Here is a 20,319-nt window from a genome sequence, read left to right on the forward strand (position 1 = left end):
ATGTCCTCGGCTCACTAGAAAAGGAGATTGTACCAGAGTGTGTACAGTGTTTAGTTCAGGTCAGTAGGGTATTGAAGGAATCTTTACTGAAGACTTAGCAGAGGCTCAGGGTCACGGATTCACTTATCTCTGAACTTCTGAAATAATCAAGGATGAAGTGAATTTAATGTATAGTTAACAAAACAGGAAGAACATGTATTTAATACAGTACTAAATACTCCTTAATTACTATTATTTTATTATTCCTTACAAAAAAACTCACATTTAAATAAAAGTTCTTAAAAGAATAATCTCATTTACATTTAAGTTTAAAGCATCATACTATTCTAAATGTCTGCCAGTGTATACTACATCACCAATCAACCACTACTTACTCTGGTATTGAAGTAACACAGCATGATGGTCTTCAACAAAAAAGCTGTGACAGTTACTAAAACATTTACCTCCTTTCACAAAGCAACTTAAAAGCAATGACATACAAAGTAAGCAATTTAACGTTTAAGAAAAGTGGTACATTTTACAGTAAATAAATCACCAAAAAAGAAGTTGCCAATAATATATTTTCTATCACTTTGTTATACTCTATATAAAAAAGAACACTCAGACGCAAATTAGACTGCAGACTTAAAATAGTTAATGAGGTCTAAATTTCAAAACGAGAAAAACCCACCCAACTCTACATCTCTATTATAAAAACAAATATTTTATGTAAGATTCCCTTTTAAATATATATATACATTTCCCCTTAATACTGTTAATCAAACCCATAGTTATATTTATTTAAATAAGAATTAAATAAACTGCCCCAAATGCTGATTTCATCTCACAAAACAGAAAGTATTTTAAATCACAACTTCCAGATGGTATCTTGAAAACACTGGTTCCTTAAACAACATTAACAAGCATATTTTTAAGAATATATTTTCATCTACAAGTCAGGTAAAGCTTTATTAAATGGTAAACACTTTTAAAAGTACAGAAACACAAGTTTTGAAAACAAATACATTCAGAAGATCTGCTGTTCAAATAATATTTTTTCAAAACCAGGTGGAGGAGTATGATAAAATTCACTGAACTGGCAATCCAAAATTGCACTGTCATCAACTAGAGACAGAAAAAGAAAAAGAAATTAGAAGCTAACACCTTAATTCACAAGAATACATAATTATAAAAGACTGTTTTCATAATACCATAATATTAAAAGGCAAAAAGAATAAATACATCTGCTGCCCAGGTTACAAAACATAATCCTATTGGGTAAAATAACCACAATGAAAAATAAAATTAAAAACACTGAAAGGATATACATCAAAATATTACTAATAATTAGTGTGAATGAGTGCTTTGAATTTTTTCCTTATTTGCTTCCCTGTATTTTCTCAATTTTATACATTAAGATGTGTTACTTTTTAAAAATTGATTTGAAAAAATTATAGATTCAGAAAAGGTTGCACAAATAGTAAGAGTTGTCTGTACTCTTCATACAGCTTCCCCTAGTGGTAACATCTTACATAACCAAAGTACAATATCAAAACCAGAAAACTGACATCGATCAAGTACTGTTAACTAGACTGTAGACCTTATTCAGCTTCTACATCTTTTTACCAGCATTTATCAAAAATAAATAAATACATATATCCAAACAAAGACTATTAGTACTACAGCTAGATAAAGAAGGGTAAACATAGGGCTAGTGAGTGCTACGAGTTTAGGAAGGGTTTTTTGGGATAAGGATGACTCAGAATGTTTACAGGCATTGATGAGAGAGGCTCCTTATGTGAGATATGAGTGAAAGAACTGACAAAGTCAAGTCCCAGAGTTGGGGAGTTTGAAATCTAGACTATACTTTTTTTTTTGTTTTGTTTTTAACATGAAGGATACCTCTTCGTCTAGGATGGGACAGAAAGAAGGCAAGATTGGATTTGATTGAGAAAAACGTCAGGAGGGCAGGGCTGGGAAGGTGGAGTTCACTACTGACAGCCCGTTTCTTTATGAAGTAGAAGGTAAGGTCATCTGTGGAGAATGGGGAGGGAATTCCAGGAGTATGGTGAAGGTCTGGGACGTGCAGAAACGTAAAAGAACTGCCACAAATGTGAGAGCTTAGGCTGCATGGCGTAACTTTATAATGACACTTTTCTTCAGTGTGATATGGCTTTCTCTCTCCATAGTTTGAGTGTAAGAACTGACAAAATGAATGACTGGTTGGATCTAGGATTAGGGATGGGATGGAGGACAAAAGGTAAAGGAATTTAAGTTTTATTTTTATGTATGTATGTATGTATTAATAATCTCTACAACCAACATAGGGCTCGAACTCACCACCCCTAGATAAAGAGTCAGATGCTCTACTGACTAAGCCAGCCAGGCATCCCTTAAGTTTAATTTTTATCTCTGATATTATCAGACCATTAAAATACTTGGCTTAATTTAACTGACTTATCAATGTCAATTTATGAAATATACTTTAACTTACTATCTATAACTTTACTACATTAAAAATTATGCTAAATCAAAGAAACAATTTGGAATAAAATGTATTTGCTACACTCATTTGTATTTGATATTTATTTCATTTCTCAGACTAAATTATTTAGAGTATTAAGCTACTTTCCATTTAAGTAGATAAAGGAATTGCTTTACCCAATATGGCAAAGAAACTAACCAAAATCAAACTTAAAAATACACTTTTATATGCAAAGACAGAGAAGGTAAAATCACTGAAAAATAATTTTGGGGAGAAAAGACTAATGAAAACAACTAAAAAGTAGAGCATAACCCTTAACTGTTATCATATTATTAAATATATTTGTTATTTGTATACTTTTCTGATCATCACTAAAACTGCTACCTTTCTAGTAAATTACTATAAAAATTAATAATTAGTTCTTATAATGGCTCAAATCTAAGAACTTAAAAGTAATTAAATGAGAAAATATTTTTAGATTACTAAAACCATAGGCAGAAAAATAATACAGCTGTTGTTTTAACTTGTAACATAAAAAATAAAGCAGACTAGAGGGATAAAGACACTGTGCTTATGTTTGTTATTTTTTATAAAGAGATGCCTTATTTTTTAGAGATACATATGCAATATTTATGAATAAAATGATATAATATCTGGCATTTGCTTCAAAATAATCCAAGGAGGGAAGGTGAAAAACAGAAGTATTAGCATTAGGGGGTAGATGAAACCCAAATGGCTCCAAGCTGATAATTGTTTGAAGCTGGGTGATGGGTACATGAGGGATCACTATACCATTCTCTTTACTTCTATACATGTTTGGATTTTTCTATAATAAAAATTACCGTAATTAATTTATTTTTTTAAATTTTTTATTGTTATGTTAATCACCATATATTACATTAGTTTTTGATGTAGTGTTCCATGATTCATTGTTTGTGCATAACACCCAGTGCTCCACGCAGAATGTGCCCTCTTTAATACCCATCACCAGGCTAACCCATCCCCCTACCCTCCTCCCCTCTAGAACCCTCAGTTTGTTTTTCCGAGTCCATTGTCTCTCATGGTTCGTCTCCCCCTCTGACTTACTCCCCTTCATTCTTCCCCTCCTGCTATCTTCTTCTTTTTCTTTTTTCTTAACATATGTTGCATTATTTGTTTCAGAAGTACAGATCTGTGATTCAACAGTCTTGCACAATTCACAGCGCTCACCATAGCACATACCCTACCCAATGTCTATCACCCAGCCACCCCATCCCTCCCACCCCCCACCACTCCAGCAACCCTCAGTTTGTTTCCTGAGATTAAGAATTCCTCCTATCAGTGAGGTCATATGATACATGTCTTTCTCTGATTGACTTATTTAAAAATTACCGTAATTAAATGGTATAGAGTCATCTCTTAAATAACCCAATTCTTGGGAGGACACACTTGTACAGAAATCATAGTACATACATATACATAACCATCAAAAGCAAAACAATCAACATGAAACTATTCTAAGTCACAATTTCTCTCAGACGAGTTTTAACACTTAGGTAACTTTATAAAGGTAACTAATGCTCAGTCTATATAAAATTCCCATCCCTGGCTCCAAAATATTCTTTAATTACATTTCCTGGTCACCTAAATCTCCCTAATAACTGGCAGAAAGAACTCTGTAAACTCAGCAAAGCTCTTCGGAACTTTCTAGAATGTAAGATTACATAATTTAAAAAGGGAGTATTTTTAAGTATAATCGTTGTATTTGTTTTTTTTTAAAGATTTGACAGAGAGAGACACAGCGAGAGAGGGAACACAAGCAGGGGGAGTGGGGGAGGGAGAAGCAGGCTTCCCGCTGAGCAGGGAGCCCGATGTGGGGCTCGATCCCAGGACCCTGGGATCATGACCTGAGCCGAAGGCAGACGCTTAATGAATGAGCCACCCAGGTGCCCCTAATCGTTGTATTTGTAAAAAAAATTTTTAATACATGGGGAATAAAAAACTTCCTTAGTCCTGCAAAGTGGAATTCTGATATCCTACTAACTACGTTTCATACAAAAGAGGTCCTTATTAACTTGTCCAGATTTTTGAATGATATAGTTAGAAAGTTAATGAAAATGTTAAGTAAAAGTTAACATATAATGATAATAATATTTAGAAATATTTTAGCTTACCATAAACAACTGGATACACTGTCCCTCGTATACCTGATGCTGGACAATGCATATTTTTTCCATTCAAATATACATTTAATTCTACATGGTCATATGTAATACCCTAGGAAGGAAAGAAAATATTAAAAAGTAAAAATATAAATGTTCCATAAAGAGCCTAAATAGTCAGAGAGCACCCACTGGGAAGCATGGAAAAAACTTAATTATAATTGTGTCACAATAGCTTTCATTAAGGGTTTACAATTTGGTGGAGTTCTGCTTGAACTGAGCTAAAAAAAAAAAAAAAAATTAGTGGTGATTACGTGGGGGAAAAGTCAGGTGAAGTTCCAAGAGTTCACATTAGAGGTAAAACAAATGAGAACAGTTTGATGCCTAGCATTATATTCAGATAATCTGAATTTTATATTGTGAATATTTTTTTTTTAAGGATCTTACTTACTTGACAGAGAAAGACACAGCAAGAGAAGGAACACAAGCAGGGGGAGTGGGGGAGGGAGAAGCAGGCTTCCCGCTGAGCAGGGAGCCCGATGTGGGGCTCGATCCCAGGACCCTGGGACCATGACCTGAGCCAAAGGCAGGCGCTTAACGACTGAGCCACCCCGGCGCCCCTGTATTGTGAGTATTAAGATGATATAAGTACTGCCTGCCATGTACAGAGAGACCTTTATTTTTTTAAATTTATTTGAGAGAGAGAGAGTGCACTGGGGGGAGATGGGGAGGAGGGGGAGAGGGGGAGAGAGAGAGAGAGAGAGAGAGAGAGAGAGAGAGAGAGAGAGAGAAGCAGACTCCCCGATGAGCATAAAGCCCAATGCAGGGCTTGAGGCAGGGCTTGATCTCACGACCCTGAGATCATGACCTGAGCCGAAACCAAGAGTCGGATGCTTAACTGACTGTGCCACCCAGGCACTCCCAGAGAGACCTTTAAAAGTCATACAGAAAATATTGCTCTCTCTCGGGGAAAAACAATGAGGTTTTCAGCATTAGGGCTTACTACCCGTCACTGTTCTCAAGTTGTGAAGTGTCTTTATAGAACTTATTTCTGAAAAGAAATACATTTCCATCTCTTTACCTTGCTTTCAAATATGTCAGATGTATTATCAAGCTAGTGTTTACAATGGAATGTAATTGGTAGCTAGTATCAAGTTGAAAACAGAAAAATTGCTCAAAAGAGTAAAAAAAAAAGTGGAATAAAAATGGGTTAATCTGGACTAGGGTAGCCCCACTTGTGGCCCTGGTGTTACTTAGCAAAGGAGGAAAACTAACACCTGCCCCAATGCAGAGATTGTTCCCTGAGAGGACCGGCCTAACGAGTATTTTGTGAGGCTCCCTGTTTGCTTGGCCATTAGCCTTCAGGAGACTGGCTCCGGGCCTGGATTTCTGGGTGGCCAGTCTGCCAGTGTCTTCCAGAACATGGAGGGGGACTTCATGAAGCCGGTCATCAGCATTGTGGATGAGCTGCTGGAAGCAGGGGTCAATGTGACCATTTATAATGGACAACTCGATCTCATCGTGGACACCATAGGTCAGGAGGCCTGGGTGCGGAAACTGAAGTGGGCAGAGCTGCCCAAATTCAATCAGCTGAAGTGGAAGGCCTTGTACAGTGACCCGAAGTCTTCAGAAACGTCTGCTTTCGTCAAGTCCTACAAGAACCTGGCTTTCTACTGGATCCTCAGAGCCGGGCACATGGTTCCTTCTGACCAAGGGGACATGGCTCTGAAGATGATGAGAATGGTGACTCAGCAGGAGTAGCACGGCCTGGCGGTGACTTGCTGGGCTCTAGGGCTTGGGGGCCCAGAGTGAGGACCCGGGAAGCACCGGTCTCCCGCGAACCCAGCTGCCTGTACCCGTGAAGGTTCCTGCCCGTGTGTCCAGAGAACAGACTCGCTGCCTCCGTGGCAACTTGGAAATCATCTCTGCTTCTGAAAAACCCCCATTTTTTTTTCCAACGGATTTGCTTTAATCAAAATGAAGAGCTGAAATAGGTTGACATTTTGGTATGACAAAAGTAAAGGATGTGATGTATGGGGAGAAAAAGAAATACAGGTCAACAAAGTAAACACCCTTTTCCTCCCTTCCCTGGGACAAGCTGTTATCAGTTTAGTGTCCATCCTTGCAAGCCTTTTTTTTTTTTTTTGCTATATATGCCTATATATTTTTTACAAAAATGGAATCATTACTGTATGTTGTTTGACTACCTGGCTCACATATCAGTTTGCCCTAAACACCTCTTCATGTCAATAAATATTCTCCTGTAACATTTAAAAAAAAAAAAAAAAAAAAAAAATGGGTTAATCTGTTTCTCTGAACATTATTGACGGTGCAAGAGTCAAAACTAATAATAAACAGTTATTATTACTAAAATGCTGGAGAATACTTCGAAAGCCTGTATAATGTACCAAGCACTATTCTAAGTCCTCACAACAAGATGGGTATTATTATTATTACTATTAGCCCCATTGTACAGATGAAGTAGTTAAGGCACAAAAAGATTAAATAATTTATATAGGGTTACAGAACTAGGAAGTGACAGAGCTGGGATTTAAATTCATGCAGTATGGCTTCAGAAAACTTACTCTACTTGCCCTGCCATACTACCTCTCTTTAAAACTTTATACAATAATTACTAACTGCGGGCAGAAATTTCTTAATTTGAAGAATTAAGAATAGACAGCAGAGATCTTTGAACAGCAAAATCATCACAGACCAAGAAGACCACTCCAAGGATTTCTGACTGTGGATATATTATATCAACTTAAAAAACTTTTAGAGGTAGATTGGGACACCTGGGTGGCTCCGTTGGTTAAGCATCTGCCTTCGGCTCAGGTCATGATCCCAGGGTCCTGGGATTGAGTCCCGCATTGGGTTCCCTGCTCAGCAGGAAGCCTGCTTCTCCCTTTGCCTGCCCCCCCTCCCCCCGCCAGCTTATACTCTCGTGCTCTCTCTCTCTCTCTGGTAAATAATAAAATCTTTGAAAAAAGAAAGAAAAAAAAAACTTTTAGAGGTAGAAAAAGATCTTACAGATGATCTAGTCTTAACTCCTTCACTTTCTCCTTAAAACAACAAAGGCCCAGATGAGTCAGTGTGTTAAGTGCTATAAGATTCTCTTGGGGCACCTGGGTGGCTCAGGCAGTTAAGCCTCTTGATTTCAGCTCAGGTCATGATCTCATGGGTCAAGCTCTGCACTAAGCAGGGAGTCTGGCTCTCTCTCTAAAATAAATAAGTAAATCTTTTTAAAAAATCTCCTCAAATCTTAGCAAAGCCAGGGTTAAAGAATAATTTGTTAATTAAGAAATATTGAGAGAGACTGTTTCATTTCAGTTTATGTATTTTAATATAATAATGAAGCTAACTGATGGCTGGGATTAGTTTTTGTAATGAAGAAGACTTTTTTCATTTAAAAAACAAAATTACACAAAAACAATGCGTCCTCTCTTTATAGGAACACCTTACGGGATATCTAGTTCAGCGCAGTGCTCTGTAATCCAGTCACCCTTCACCACCTGGTGGCAGCATAACCTACTGTAAGCAAGCAGGTATTAAAAGCCAAACCTGCAGCATCATGGCAAAATCCCAACGCTGAAGAAAGAAGTGAGAAAGGATGTAAGAACCCCCAACTCCTATTAGCAAAGTTTAGTTCAAGTATTTCTAACTTAATCTGTCCTTTTATATGATCCAGACACTAGGTGTCATTCCACCATAATGATACCAAAAAATCTGACATGTTTAAAGCATTTATCAATAATTGCTTGCATGTTCAGTGAACAGACTCTGTAATTAAGCTGCCTGTATTATACTCCGGGATTCCTTCATAAAAGAAGTTACTTAACTTCTCCTAATTTATGAAATGGTAATAATAATACTATTTTATAGAGTCATTATGAGGATTAAACAATTTAATCCCTGGCAGGCATTTAAAACAGTGCCTGGCCCATAATAAATGCTAGAGAAGTGTTTGCTATTATTATATTATAACATAGAATGTTTATAAAACTTCTCTGAAATTAAACTGAAAAATGCAATTTTAGACTATAATTTCCACTTCTCAAAACTGTATGTAAAAGGAAAAAATAAGCCAGGTATGCCTTCCTAGTGCTATAGTAGGCCCTGTGGGTACTGTAGGATTATTGTATGAATATAATCATTTGGTCAGATGTTGAAAGCTTACTTTTCTTGATTTCTCCTCAGGGAATGGTATATAACTGAAATTCTGCACATGTGAGAATGTTTTTTCCTGTCTTAAATCCATTCTACTTTTCCTATGCCACCGTCAGCAATTTGGTGAAATTTGTTCTCAAATGTCTGACCTAGGAATATAAAGGTAATATGGTAGGGTAATGTTTTACTTTTCTTGATTCTGCATATATTTCACCTTTCTAAAGTCCTCCTTTTATCAGAATGGATATGAAAACTTAAAGTTTAATTTAATAAAGCTTATAGACTAAAAATGACTGTCAATTTGTGGGATCAGTTATTTCAATGAATGAGCTAGGAAGGCAAGAATAACACACAGTAGAAGTTCAACACATCAACAAAGAGAAACATTTGTTACTGATTATCCTTGCTTATGTTTGAATTTCATCTTACTGTAAACAGGATGATAGCATCGACTTAACTTCAAAATTCTCTTTCAAGAAATATCCGTTTGTATAAGGGTGTTCCATATTATGGACATCTGGCAATGATCTACAAATACAAAACCAACTATTCAAAAAGAACAGGGAAAAGCAGATTTTAAAAATGGTTTATGCCTTTTGTCTCCTCAAACACTTTCTTTTCCTTTTCTTTTTGCCTAAAACTCTCTCAACAATTTACCTATTTAAAAACTAGGGGAGCCTGGGTGGCTCAGTCGGGTAAGCGTCCGACTCTTGATTTTGGCTCAGGTCATGATCTCAGGGTCGTGACATCTGAGCCCTGTGTCGGACTCCATGCTGGGTGTGGAGCCTGCTTAAGATTCTCTCTCCCTGTCCCTCTGCCTCTCTCTCTCTCTCTCCCTCTCTAAACAAAACAAAATGTTCTTCATATTTTTTAAATTGCAGAAAAGAAAAGAAAGATCAGGGGCACCTGGGTGGCTTGGCTGGTTAAGCGTCCGACTCTTGATTTTTGGCTCAGGTCATGATCTCAGGGTCATGGACTGAGCCCTGCATCGGGTACTGTGCTCAGCAGGGAGTCTGCTTGAGAGTCTCTCCCTCCCTCTCCCTCCCTCTAAATAACCACCACTCTCTCCCTAAAATAAATAAATAAACCTTTAAGAAAAATGAAAGATCAGACCACAGTTAAAAATCTTATTTTTCACATTTCTCCTCCTTTTCATCAAAATACTGTATCTTTCTTCAGTTCAATAACCTGGATTTACTCTGTGTCATCTTATTAGAAACTTTCCCTCATTATGTAGATTCCTTTCAACTTGGTACCAGAGCCAGGAACACAAGGTTCTATGTATAAGGGCATCTTTGCTGAAGGAGATCCTAGGACTCTGTTCTCAATCAATAGCTAATAGCCTGAACCCAGGGTATAAGTTCCTTGGATAGTCCCATTTAAGAAGTAACTGGGAAAGCAGAAAGGTATCTTTGGATTGTATTTTCAACAGGGTGGCTTTGGTAAAGACTTAAATATATTAGTTGGGAATAAAAATAGAGAAGTCTTAAGATATGTAACTCTTTTTATCCCCTGCTTTCCAAAAAACTTCTCTCCAATCAAACCTTAGGATTTTGAGTCCAGTTCTTTGAAGAGTTCTCTAAGTGAAGAAGTTTAAAAAGATCAAGTTTAATGAGGACCAACACTCCTAAGAAAATGCTGTAATTCTTTAAGAGACATTCATAACAAATTAAATACAGGCATACCTTGTTTTATTGCACTTCGCAGACACTGCATTTTTTACAAATTGAAGGTTTGTGGCAACCATGTGTTGAGCAAGTCTATTGGTACCATTTTTCCAACAGTGTTTGCTCACTAAAAGTCTCTGGGTCACATTTTGGTAGTTCTTACAATATTTCAAACTTTTTCATTATTTTATTTGTTAAGGTGATCTGTGTTCAGTGATCTTTGATGTTACTATTGCGATTACTTTGGGGTGCCAAACCATGCCCATATAAGACCATTAACTTGATCAATAAATGTGGGGGTTTTAACTGCTCCACTGACTAGGTGTTCCTGTCTCCCCACCCCCCCCCGGCCTCCTTATTCCCTTACTGAATACTGAAATTGGGCCAATTAATAACCCTACAATGGCCTCTAAGAGTTCAAGTAAAAGGAAGTCACATGTCTCTCACTTTAAATGAAAAGTCAGAAATGATTAAGCTCAGTGAGGAAGGCATGTAGAAAGCCACAACAGCTAGGCCTCTTGCACCAATTAGCTGAGTTGTGAATACAAAGGAAAACTTCTTGAAGAAAATTAAGTGTTACTCCAGTGAACACACAAATAATAAGAAAGCAAAACAGACTTATTGCTGATACGGAGAAATTTTGGTGGTCTGCTTAGAAGATCAAATCAGCCATAATATTCTCTTAACCCAAAGCCTAATCCAGGACAAGGCCGTGACTCTTTTCAATTCTGTGACGGCTGAGAGAGGTGAGGAAGCTGCAGGAGAAAAGCCGGAAGCTAGCAGAAGTTGGTTCATGATGTTTAAGGAAAGAGGCCATTTCTGTAACAAAAGTGCAAGGTGAAGCAGCAAGTTATCCAGGAGATCTAGCCAAGTGAAGGTGGCTACACTGAACAACAGATTTTCAGTGTAGATGAAACAGCCTTATACTGGAAGAAGATGCCATCTAGGATTTTCAGAGCTAGACAGGAGAAGTCAATGCCTGGCTTCAAAGGACAGGCTGATTCTCTTATTAGGGGCTATGCAGCTGGTGACTTTAAGTTGAAGCCAATGCTCAGCGACCATTCCAAAAATCCTAGGGCCCTTAAGAATGATGTTAAATCTACTCTGTGTGCTCTATAAATGGAACAATAAAGCCTGGATAACAGCACATCTGTTTATAACATGGTTTACTGAATATTTTAAGCTCACAGTTGAGACCTACTGCTCCAAAAAAAAGACTCCTTTCAAAATATCACTGCTCACTGACAAATGTATCTATCTGTTCACCCAAAATCTCTGATGGAGATAAACGAGATTAATGCTGTTTTCATGCCTGCTAACATAGCATCCATTCTGTAGCCCAAGGATCAAGGAGTAATTTCAATTTTCAAGTCTTATTACTTAAGACATACATTTCGTAAGGCTATAGCTGCCATAGATAGTGATTCTTCTGAAGGATCTCAGCAAAGTAAACTGAAAACCTTCTGAAGAGGATTCACCATTCTAGATGCCCTTAAGAACATTCATGATTTAGGGTGCCTGGGTGGCTCAGTCAGTTAAGCAATGACTCTTGGTCTCAGCTCAGGTCTTGATCTCAGGGTCATGAGTTCAAGCCCCATGTTGGGCTCCATGCTGGGCCTGGAGCCTACTTAAGAAAAAAAAAGAACATTCATGATTCATGAGAAGTCGTCAAAATAACATTAACAGAAGTTTGGAAGAAGTTGATTCCAATCCGCACGAATGACTTTGAGGGTTTCAAGACTTCAGTAGAGGAATGAACTGTGGAGGTGGTAGAAACAGCAAGAGAACTAGAATTAGAAGTGGAGCCTGAAGATGTGGCTAAATTTCTGCGATCTCGTGATAAAACTTAAGTGGATGAAGAGTTGCTTCTTGTGGAAGAGCAAAGAAAGTGGTTTCTTGAGATGGAGCCTACTCCTGGTGAAGATGCTGTGAAGACTGTTGAAATGACAACAAAGGATTTAAAATATTATATAAACTTAGTTGATGAGGCAGCAGCAGGGTTTGACAGAATTGAAACTAACTTTGAAAGAAGTTCTACTTTGGGCAAAATGCTATCAAACAGCATCACATGCCATAGAGAAATTGTTAATGAAAAGAAGGGTCAATCTTTCCAGCAAAATGCACTGTTGTCTTCCTTTAAGAAATTATGATGGCCACCCTAACCTTCAGCAACCACCACCCTGATCAAGTCAGGAGCCATCAACATTGAGGCAAGACCCTCCACCAACAAAAAGATTTTGACTCACTAAAAGTTCAGATGATGGTTAGTATTTTTTAGCAATAAAATATTTTTAAATTAAGGTACATCCATTTTTTTAAACATAATGCTATTGTACACTTAAAAGACTACAGTGTAGTGTAAACATATATATTCACTGGGAAACCAAAAACATCATTTGACTTGCTTTATTGCAATATTTGCTTTATTGCAGTGGTCTGGAACCAAACCCACAGTATGTCCAAGGTATGCCTGCAATAAATGTCAAAATTTTCTCTACGAGATCACTAGTTGCAAAAATACCTAATATTTTCTAATATGAATGTCAGCAAACTTTTAAAATTGTGGGCCAAGATTTCTCTGATGTGAGAGAAGCAGGAGATGTTGATACGCAGCCAACCTGTCATTAATTCTCCTGAATGGACATAAGGGCTCATGAGGATTTTCCTGGCCAGGGCAGACAGCTCTAGAAAGGAGAGCAGTTTGGTAAGGCAGCAGTATCTACACCAAGTGCCCTCTTTGGAATATGTACCGCCTCAATTGGATCCAATCCCGGTGCTTCAGAATTGAAACCACAAACTCCCAGGCAAAACTATATACACTAAAAGCAGTTCAACTTTAATAATTTACAGTGGAAAACAATTCCACAGGAAAACTTACCACCACATCTCCCTCCTGCGGAAGACTGTTTGCTGGCAGCCTATTTTTCTCCTCGTTGTTGTGGTAGAGGGCTCCATCATTCCTCATCACCAGGCTGTGCACATCTCGGCCAAGAGGAATCTGATTCAAGTTAACTTTTTGAGTTGCAACGCCAATACCCCATATTCCTAAAAAATAATAGTTTAAATGCCCCCAAGATCTGAAGAAAAACAAACATGAAATAAGGGGTTGTTTTTAAGAGTGTAAGTTGTTTTTAAAAGAAGTAGCGTACTATCACTATTTTTTATTAATTTTTTAAAAAACAAATCTTTTAAAAGTAGTTTGCAAACTTACCCTATGTTCTCTACAGATGGAGTACAACATAGGAGGTAAGAATGGGTCCTGAAGCTGTACTGTCCAGATTCAACCTTTGGCTTAACTAGGTCATCTGGGGCAAGGTATTTAATCTGCCTCTGCTTCCTTACCTGTGAATTTGGGATTCTAACAGTACTTACCTCAAAGAGTTATTAAAAGATATAGCAAGGTAACCAAGTAAATACTTGGAACAGTGTAAGTATTCCCCCCAAAATTGGTTAAGTAAAGTGGAGTATTTTTTAAAAGATGTTAGCTATTATGATCACTACTCTCTAAAAGACATTTTGAAAAAGCTACACAATTAATTTAAATGGCCTAGGGTTCTAGTCAAGCACTAGCTCAGAGAAGTGGGAAATTAGTCTCTAGTTTCTGCATCTATAATGCGTGACAAATGACACAGACCTGGTCAATACCATGAAGAGGAGAAAATTAATGATGAAGGATAAAATGATTTTCTTACCCGTACCTTAAATCAGTGAGTTTAAAACCTTTTGGTCTAAGCTGATTTTAAGCAAGCAGCTCTCCTCTTAACCAGCCAAACAGAATACCTAGAGCTCTGGATTTTGTTTCAAACTGTTTCCTTTTCAGTTTTTATCAAAATCAGTTAGGAGAAAATCTATAAATGGAAGAAGGTTTGAAAATCATGTTGCCAATCAATTTTTCTGAATTGAGCAAAACTATCAAAAAGTTGCATGTCTGGGCTTCCTAAATAATCTTACTATATAAGTTATCCTCCAGAGTGGGAAAATTTAAGAGTGACAGAAGGTGATAATACTAATTTCATGGGACAACAGTTCTAGACAGGGATATAGAGTCTCTTTACTCCTAAAGAACTGTGCATGCTGATACACTTTGGCATAACTGCCTCAGGTTTTCACTGAGAGATCAATTTACAAACTCCAACAATGTATTTATTCTAGAGATGTCACTGAGGATGCCATCCTTTACAGAAAATCCACATAAAAATTTGTACTGGATTTAAGGCTCAAGAAAATATTTGCTTCTCTTGAGAAAAGGTAGGTTGTACTTGAGAAGATTTTAGTAACCAGAGACATTTTGCAGCTAACTTGTAAAAGAATGAAATGGAGGACAGTTTCATATTTATTTCATATACTTAAGAAAATCAGTATTTTAAATTAATTTAGAAAACAAGCCCCAGAAGGATGTTTTATATCATTCAAGCTTGTTGAGTATGATTAATTTACTACCCTTTAGTTTTCCTATTCTACACCTATACTTATATTACTCATGCTGTATTTCACTAGAAGTCTTTTTTATAACAAAGCTTTAAAAAATATATTTCCCCACATTCAAAATGGCTACAAGTTAACTAATTGCTATTCTAATACTCAAACAGAACTGCTGTATGATTCAAAAAACTCTGTAATTTTTTAATGAGAGGGTGCCTGGGTGACTCAGTCGTTAAGGCTCTGCCTTCTGCTCAGGTCATGATACCAGGGTCCTGGGATCAAGCCCTGCATCGGGCTCCCTGCTCAGTGGGAAGCCTGTTCCTCCCTCTCCCACTCCCCCTGCTTGTGTTCCCTCTATGCGTTGCTCTCTGTCAAATAAATAATTTGAAAAAAAAATTTTCTTTTAATGAGAAATATAGACATTAGAATTCTAAATCTGCTAATTGCTTCAGAAGACAATGAATCTGGGTATTTTAACAAGATTTATGAGAAAAAATTCAGGATCATAAGACGGATTTTATCTTAAGATAAAACAGCAAGAATCCACACCTTTAATGCTTGGCCAAATGAAATGGAGCATCTAGCACTCATTCATGATGCTAGTGCCTTACACTGACTGATCGAGTGTAATACACATTCCTAATTGTAACTAGTGTGAAGCAGGAAAGACAGTTCCTGCAATCCCATTTTATAGATAACAAAACTGAACCTAAAATAACTCAATAACTAAATTAACTACTTTAACCAGGATCACACAAGAGGAGGGAAAAAAAAGTTCTTCCAAATAAGTCTGGTGCTTTTTTATTGCCTCCTTAATCTTTTTCATATATTGAAAATTGCTCTTAATATTTACAGTTAGTACTTTCAATAGTAAAAGACCATTATACCAACCTGTGGACTGGATTTTGAATTCAAAGTAGCTTTTGTTTTGATGTAAAGGGGCACTGGCTAAACAACCTCCTGTTCCACATATTCTTCTTCCATTTTTTACAATGACAACATCTGATCCTAAATAAAAAATGCAGAGACCGTGTAAAGTTTATTTTTTTATCCAACAGTCAAGGTTAATTTGTTTCACTTCTGTCAAAAAAATAGCGATGCCATATTTACTCTGAAATATAGAAATGCTGATAAATTAAAAACAATTCTCAGTTCTCTATTTTTTTCCCTGAGAATGTTTGTCTAATATTCATTTGTGGCTAGAAATCTTGTTTAGAAACGCAATTAAGGGGCGCCTGGGTGGCTCAGTCGTTAAGCGTCTGCCTTCGGCTCAGGTCATGATCCCGGGGTCCTGGGATCGAGTCCCGCATCGGGCTCCCTGCTCCTTGGGAGCCTGCTTCTCTCTCTCCTCCTCTGTCTCTCATGAATAAATAAATAAAATCTTTAAAAAAAAAAAATAGAAACGCAATTAGGTAGTAACGCTGTAGGAGGAGCACCAGAGGCGCTCCCCTCGCCTGGGGACAGCTGACGAGCCTCGGGAGGCGGCTGCTCCGAGATTCCGGGGAAAATGGGTAGGTAGGTCCACACAACCAGCTCCCGATGACAGGAGCAGACAGGGCTCCGTAGCCCTGAACACAGAACAGGGCCGAGGTGGAGTTGGCTGGCGTCTGGAAGAGATCCGCGAGACGAAACGGGGTCGAGGGCAGCAACTCAGAGCAAGGAGCGGGGGGCGGGCCCGGAGGGGCAGGGCCGCGTGTGGTCCTCCGGTCCCCGCACTGCCCCCGACCCGCCGCGCCACACCCGGCGTGGGCCGTTGGGTCTGGGGAAGGGAGGGCCCTTACCCATGTGCTGCGTGTCCAGCTGCACGGCCGGCATCTCCTTCAGAGGGATGTGTCCCGTCCCGCCGTCCCTGCAGCACCGCAGGCAGCAGAACACCGAGGCGGCCATCGCGCCAAGACCACCGACTCCGCCGCCGCCGGCCGCCCGCCGCCTATAGACCGCGGTGACACCACCCCCAAGCCTCGGCTCCGCCTCCCGCCCCCGCCCGAGCGCCAGAGTCCGAGTGGAGCGCGCAGACCGCTACAGCGACGCCCCACGCCGGGAGGGCGCAGTGCAGGCAGAGGCGTAGCCGGCCCCGGACGGAAGATGCAGAGGCGGTGCGCGCGGGGAGGGGCGGGCCCAGAAGGGGGCGAGGCTAGAGGCGGAGCGAGGGCAGAGGGCGTGACGGGCAGAGGGCGTGACGGGCGGCCGGGCGGGCGGCCGGGCGGGCGGGCGGAGGACCTCATGCCCCAGTGCGCGGGGTCCTTTTTGCCTTGGCGGCGGGGGGAGTCACGTCTGAGTCCTCACGTTGAGCAGCACGCAAGGAGTCGGCGCTCTCCGGGCATTCAGTAGTCGTTGAATGCTGAGTTTTAAAAACCGTTCCCCCCAGCTTTGACCTTACCTTTAGGGATGAATTGACAGAAGCAAGTCAGGCTGGGGGTGTGGGAGCTGATAAAGGACCCCAAGATTTTCCACATGTCCCCCACCATCGCGTGCCCAGGGCTGGGAGAACTTTGCCTCCGCCCCCTACCGTGGCTGGTTTCTGAAGAATTTCCTCAAAGTGGTTTCACCGTGAATGTGCACGCGGGGTTCTAAGTCGGCCCTGGTGCATTTTAGGTGTAGGGATGCGCATTCCGTGGCCCTCGGGGCCGCGCGGTTGGGGCCGCTCAGGAGGCTGTTTCCGGAGGGTACCACTGTGCCGGGGCGGGAGGGCGATGCTTGACCGGCCTCTGCCAAGCTCACCCTCCCAGTGGACTGGGGGTTTCAAGGAGAGTGAAGGGAACTCCGGAGGCTGCGAGGAGGATGTCTGGCCCCCCAAGGGAAGCCCTAGGTTCCTACCGCTTGCTCCTTTTTGCTTCCAAGTAGGAGGCCCACGGGATGGTCACCTGTCATCTTGCCTACTTAGATCATCTGTCCCTGGTCGATTTTATTTAAATACAGCTTGGGGCCCCGAGATGGTCTTCAATGACCTCTAGAATTAACCTGGTTCAAACATTTATTCCCAAATAAGGCTTCGCCCGGGGTTCAGGTCCTGGAAAAAGGACGCAAGATGCCTACTTAATATATAATGCGTTTCTATACATAACTTTTTAGTGACCTGAGTGCAAATATCCTTAATGGAGGATTTTGCCCCCATAAGAGAAGTTTTTCAGGGTCCTGGGTCCCTTTGCTGTCTATACAAATGGTGTTTTCATTACAATAGGGAAAACCTCCAAGTTCTGTACTTTATTTAGTTACCACAGAATTAATAACTAAGGTGATTATTGAAGAGACTGAGGGTGGACTCTCTCATTGCCTATAAAGTACTTTCTTGGTAATCATTTTACGCAAGACATTTTTCTTTTTTTGAAAACCTCGACCTTTATTCTGAGAGTTTAATTAGTGTTCGGTTCTCTTTCCACTGGGAGGGAAGGGGAAATTGAAGAGAATGTGGGAGAGACAAAATTTCCTGTCATTCCATGAGGTGGGCACTCTGACATATGTATCTAATCGAATCCTTCAAAGTTTTAGAGTGGATATTGTCCCCATTTTATAGATGAAGAAATAGAGGGATTACATAACTGGTGTAGCCTCAAATGACTAGGAAATAAACAAGGTAGGACACCTAAGCCTATATTTGCTTCACCAGATCATGCTGCTGCTCAAATGCTGAAGATTTAACTCTTGTAATAAATGCTGAAATTCTTTTAAAAGTACCCTCAATTCAAAATGCAGATTTGCTCTTTATTTTTGTATGTTTCATTAATCTCCATATTGGCTATCAGCTGCCATAACTCATGTACAGACAATAACATAAAATAGCAGTTGTTAAAAGGTAAAATATTTATTCAGAAATATTATTAAAAGCAGTACCTGTATTTAATATATAACAAATATTTAGGCCATTCAAGGAACTCACATCTTCAGTGAAAAGCTGGACTATGAGATGGCATGAATTCGCCATTACTGTAGAAGCAGAGCTGCCATACTCTTTCCTGACTAGAAGAGTAATCTGTTGGGCCACTGCCCAGTGCACTTTGCCCTCAATGTAGCAACTCCAGTGTACTCAGCAGTAGGAAGCAAGCAAAACCGGTTAGCTCCTAAAACAGACTTCTCTCTCTTGGCAGATGAATAACGTCCATGAGCTCACAGACCTTATCCTGCCATCCGTGAGCTCACAGACCTTATCCTTCCTAAATCTGGGATTCTATTATCCTTTCATTATTATTTTCAAAGGAATTATCCTTGCTTTTTGAAAAGCACAATGCTAAAGATATTTTGACACTCTTTCACAGCTATCACTTTAATAACAATCACAAATAAAGCCTACAAAAAGTTTCCCAATAGTTAGTTAGAAGGTCATTTATCTAAGTCAAAAGCAGTAAGAGAGAATGACTACTTGAAAAAAAAAGTCGGCTTCAGCGACATATGCCAGGAACTTGAGAACTGATAGGACAATAATGTAAAGCATGTGTTTCCGAGTTGAGTTTAACATCGTGCTCAAGATTTTCTTCAGTGGTTTTTAAGTCAACCAGACATCTCCTGTTAGTGAACTTTACACTCTGTACTGGGTCACACAAAATGGTTTCTTTTTATTTATTTATTTATTTATTTATTTTTTAAAGTTTTTTTTTTGACAGAGGGAGAGGCAGCGGGAGAGGGAACACAAGCAGAGGGAGTGGGAGAGGGAGGAGCCCGATGCGGGGCACATCCCAGGACCCTGGGATCATGACCTGAGCAGAAGGCAGACGCTTAACGACTGAGCCACCCACAACTGAGAGACGAACCATGAGAGACTATGGACTCTGAGACCTACTTCTCTCTGGGTCACACAAAATGGTTTCTTTTTAAAAATTCATTAATCAGTTATTAAGCCAAACTTTTTTCTTGGGGTAACCCAGACCCCATTTGTGATCTTTCAAAAATCAGAAACATTAAAAAAACTCATTCTTCTGAAAACTAAAAATATTCCTGGGACCTTGATCTATTCATTATTATAATTTTGAGTAATAGTAACTGATATTTATGTGGTGCTTACTATTGCTAGGCAATAATAAGTGCTTTTTATAAACTAATTTAATCCTTGTAACAACCCCATGAGGTAAAAGTATCCTCCATTATACAATGGAGGAAGCTGAGGCAAAGAAAAGATAAGAAAGGTGCCTAAGGGGTGCCTCGGTGGCTCAGTTGGTTAAGCAGCCGACTCTTGATTTCCACTCAAGTCATGATCTCAGGGTCTTGGGGTCAAGCCGCACATTGGGTTCCACGCTCAGCATGGAGTTGGCTTGAGAATCTCTCTCTCCCCCTCCCTCTGCTCCTTCCCCTGCTGGTGCTTTCTTCCGTGCATTTTCTCTTTTTAAATTAAAAAAAAATTAAAAAACAAGCAAGCAAGAAAGAAAGATGCCAATATTCACACGGTCAAGTGATGAAGCTGCATTCAAACCCACGCAGTCTGGCTCTAAGGTCTTGTTTTTAAGATTTATTTATTTATTTTAGGGGG

General features: G+C 39.5%; 1 protein-coding gene across 2 annotated transcripts; it reads right to left on the bottom strand.

Annotated features, from left to right (window-relative positions):
* Positions 1-218: 218 nt before the first annotated feature.
* Positions 219-16,837, bottom strand: SPRYD7 (SPRY domain containing 7). 2 transcript variants are annotated; one of them, XM_027590716.2, is made up of 5 exons: positions 16,643-16,834; positions 15,753-15,869; positions 13,318-13,484; positions 4,618-4,720; positions 219-1,104 (listed from the first exon to the last, which is right to left on the bottom strand). In XM_027590716.2, exons 1-5 carry the CDS (start codon positions 16,746-16,748, stop codon positions 1,007-1,009), a joined length of 591 nt encoding a protein of 196 aa, XP_027446517.1. In that variant the 5' UTR covers positions 16,749-16,834; the 3' UTR covers positions 219-1,006. The 2 variants fall into 2 exon arrangements, with proteins under 2 accessions (XP_027446517.1, XP_027446518.1); XM_027590717.2 differs by lacking the exon at positions 4,618-4,720 and having other exon boundaries at positions 16,643-16,837.
* Between the last annotated feature and the right edge of the window lie 3,482 nt (positions 16,838-20,319).

This window comes from Zalophus californianus, chromosome 3 (assembly GCF_009762305.2).
Source record: "Zalophus californianus isolate mZalCal1 chromosome 3, mZalCal1.pri.v2, whole genome shotgun sequence".
Lineage (NCBI taxonomy): Eukaryota > Metazoa > Chordata > Mammalia > Carnivora > Otariidae > Zalophus > Zalophus californianus.